Below are 812 nucleotides of genomic sequence, written 5' to 3'. Positions count from 1 at the left end.
GGTTGGCTTGAGGGAAAATCTGAGATTGGATTCTGAGAGCAGTTCATGTATGAAATCGGACATGACTGATTGATCGTTAATCAGGATAATAAGCATAGACAGATGGAGAGCTAGTTACTCATGTGGCTCAGGAGTGTTGGTCACTCTCGGCTGCGGTTGGTGCTTCGGCATGTTGAGGAACAGCAGAACCCCCGTCGCTTCACTTAACAGCTGGACTTCATTAATAATCCATAATTGCTTTGTGAGTTATGTGCTGTGTCTCACTACATCAGGACAGTGAAGACTTGTTTGGTCCAAATGACCTGCAGGCCTTTACAAGCGGCACGGCAACAAATCACATCGATTACTTTGGCCGGGATATAAAGCTAGCAGTGACCTAGATTTCTCAAACCACAGCGTCCGGTCGAATGAAGAACACAGCAGCCTCTTTCAGATAATTGTTAGATGTATCTCGATCATGCCACCAGCATGACCAATGCTTTTTCCTCTTTCAGTGTTTTTATATCTTTTAGAAAAGTGATTATTTCAAATGGTGACTATTGAGCTATTTAGTATTTCTTGTCTGTGAAATTTGCTCTGGATTTGGAGAACTGTATGAATCCTGCTGTCGTCCCATCTGCAGCAGCAGGGATGTCCGTGTGAGGATGGGCGACTGGAACTTTCTGGGAGGGATTCTGGAGGAGGTTCACATCCACTCCACTATGGTGGGGAAGATCTGGCTCACCATCCTCTTCATCTTCCGCATGTTGGTGCTGGGTGTGGCGGCCGAGGACGTGTGGAACGACGAGCAGTCCGACTTCATCTGTAACACG

At 46.6% G+C, this 812-nt stretch overlaps 1 protein-coding gene across 1 annotated transcript in view; it reads left to right on the top strand.

Annotated features, from left to right (window-relative positions):
- The first annotated feature begins 644 nt into the window (after nt 1–644).
- LOC107576601 (gap junction alpha-9 protein-like) overlaps nt 645–812 on the top strand; it is a 1,517-nt gene continuing 1,349 nt past the window's right edge. Inside the window, exon 1 of the mRNA XM_016262749.1 lies at nt 645–773. Within this exon, the coding sequence (XP_016118235.1) occupies nt 645–773 (129 nt within the window). The remainder of the gene's footprint in view (nt 774–812) is intronic.

This window comes from Sinocyclocheilus grahami, unplaced genomic scaffold (assembly GCF_001515645.1).
Source record: "Sinocyclocheilus grahami isolate Dianchi unplaced genomic scaffold, SAMN03320097.WGS_v1.1 scaffold4004.1, whole genome shotgun sequence".
Lineage (NCBI taxonomy): Eukaryota > Metazoa > Chordata > Actinopteri > Cypriniformes > Cyprinidae > Sinocyclocheilus > Sinocyclocheilus grahami.
Note: the sequence above shows the minus strand (reverse complement) of the source record. Positions and strands in the feature narration are given on the sequence as shown.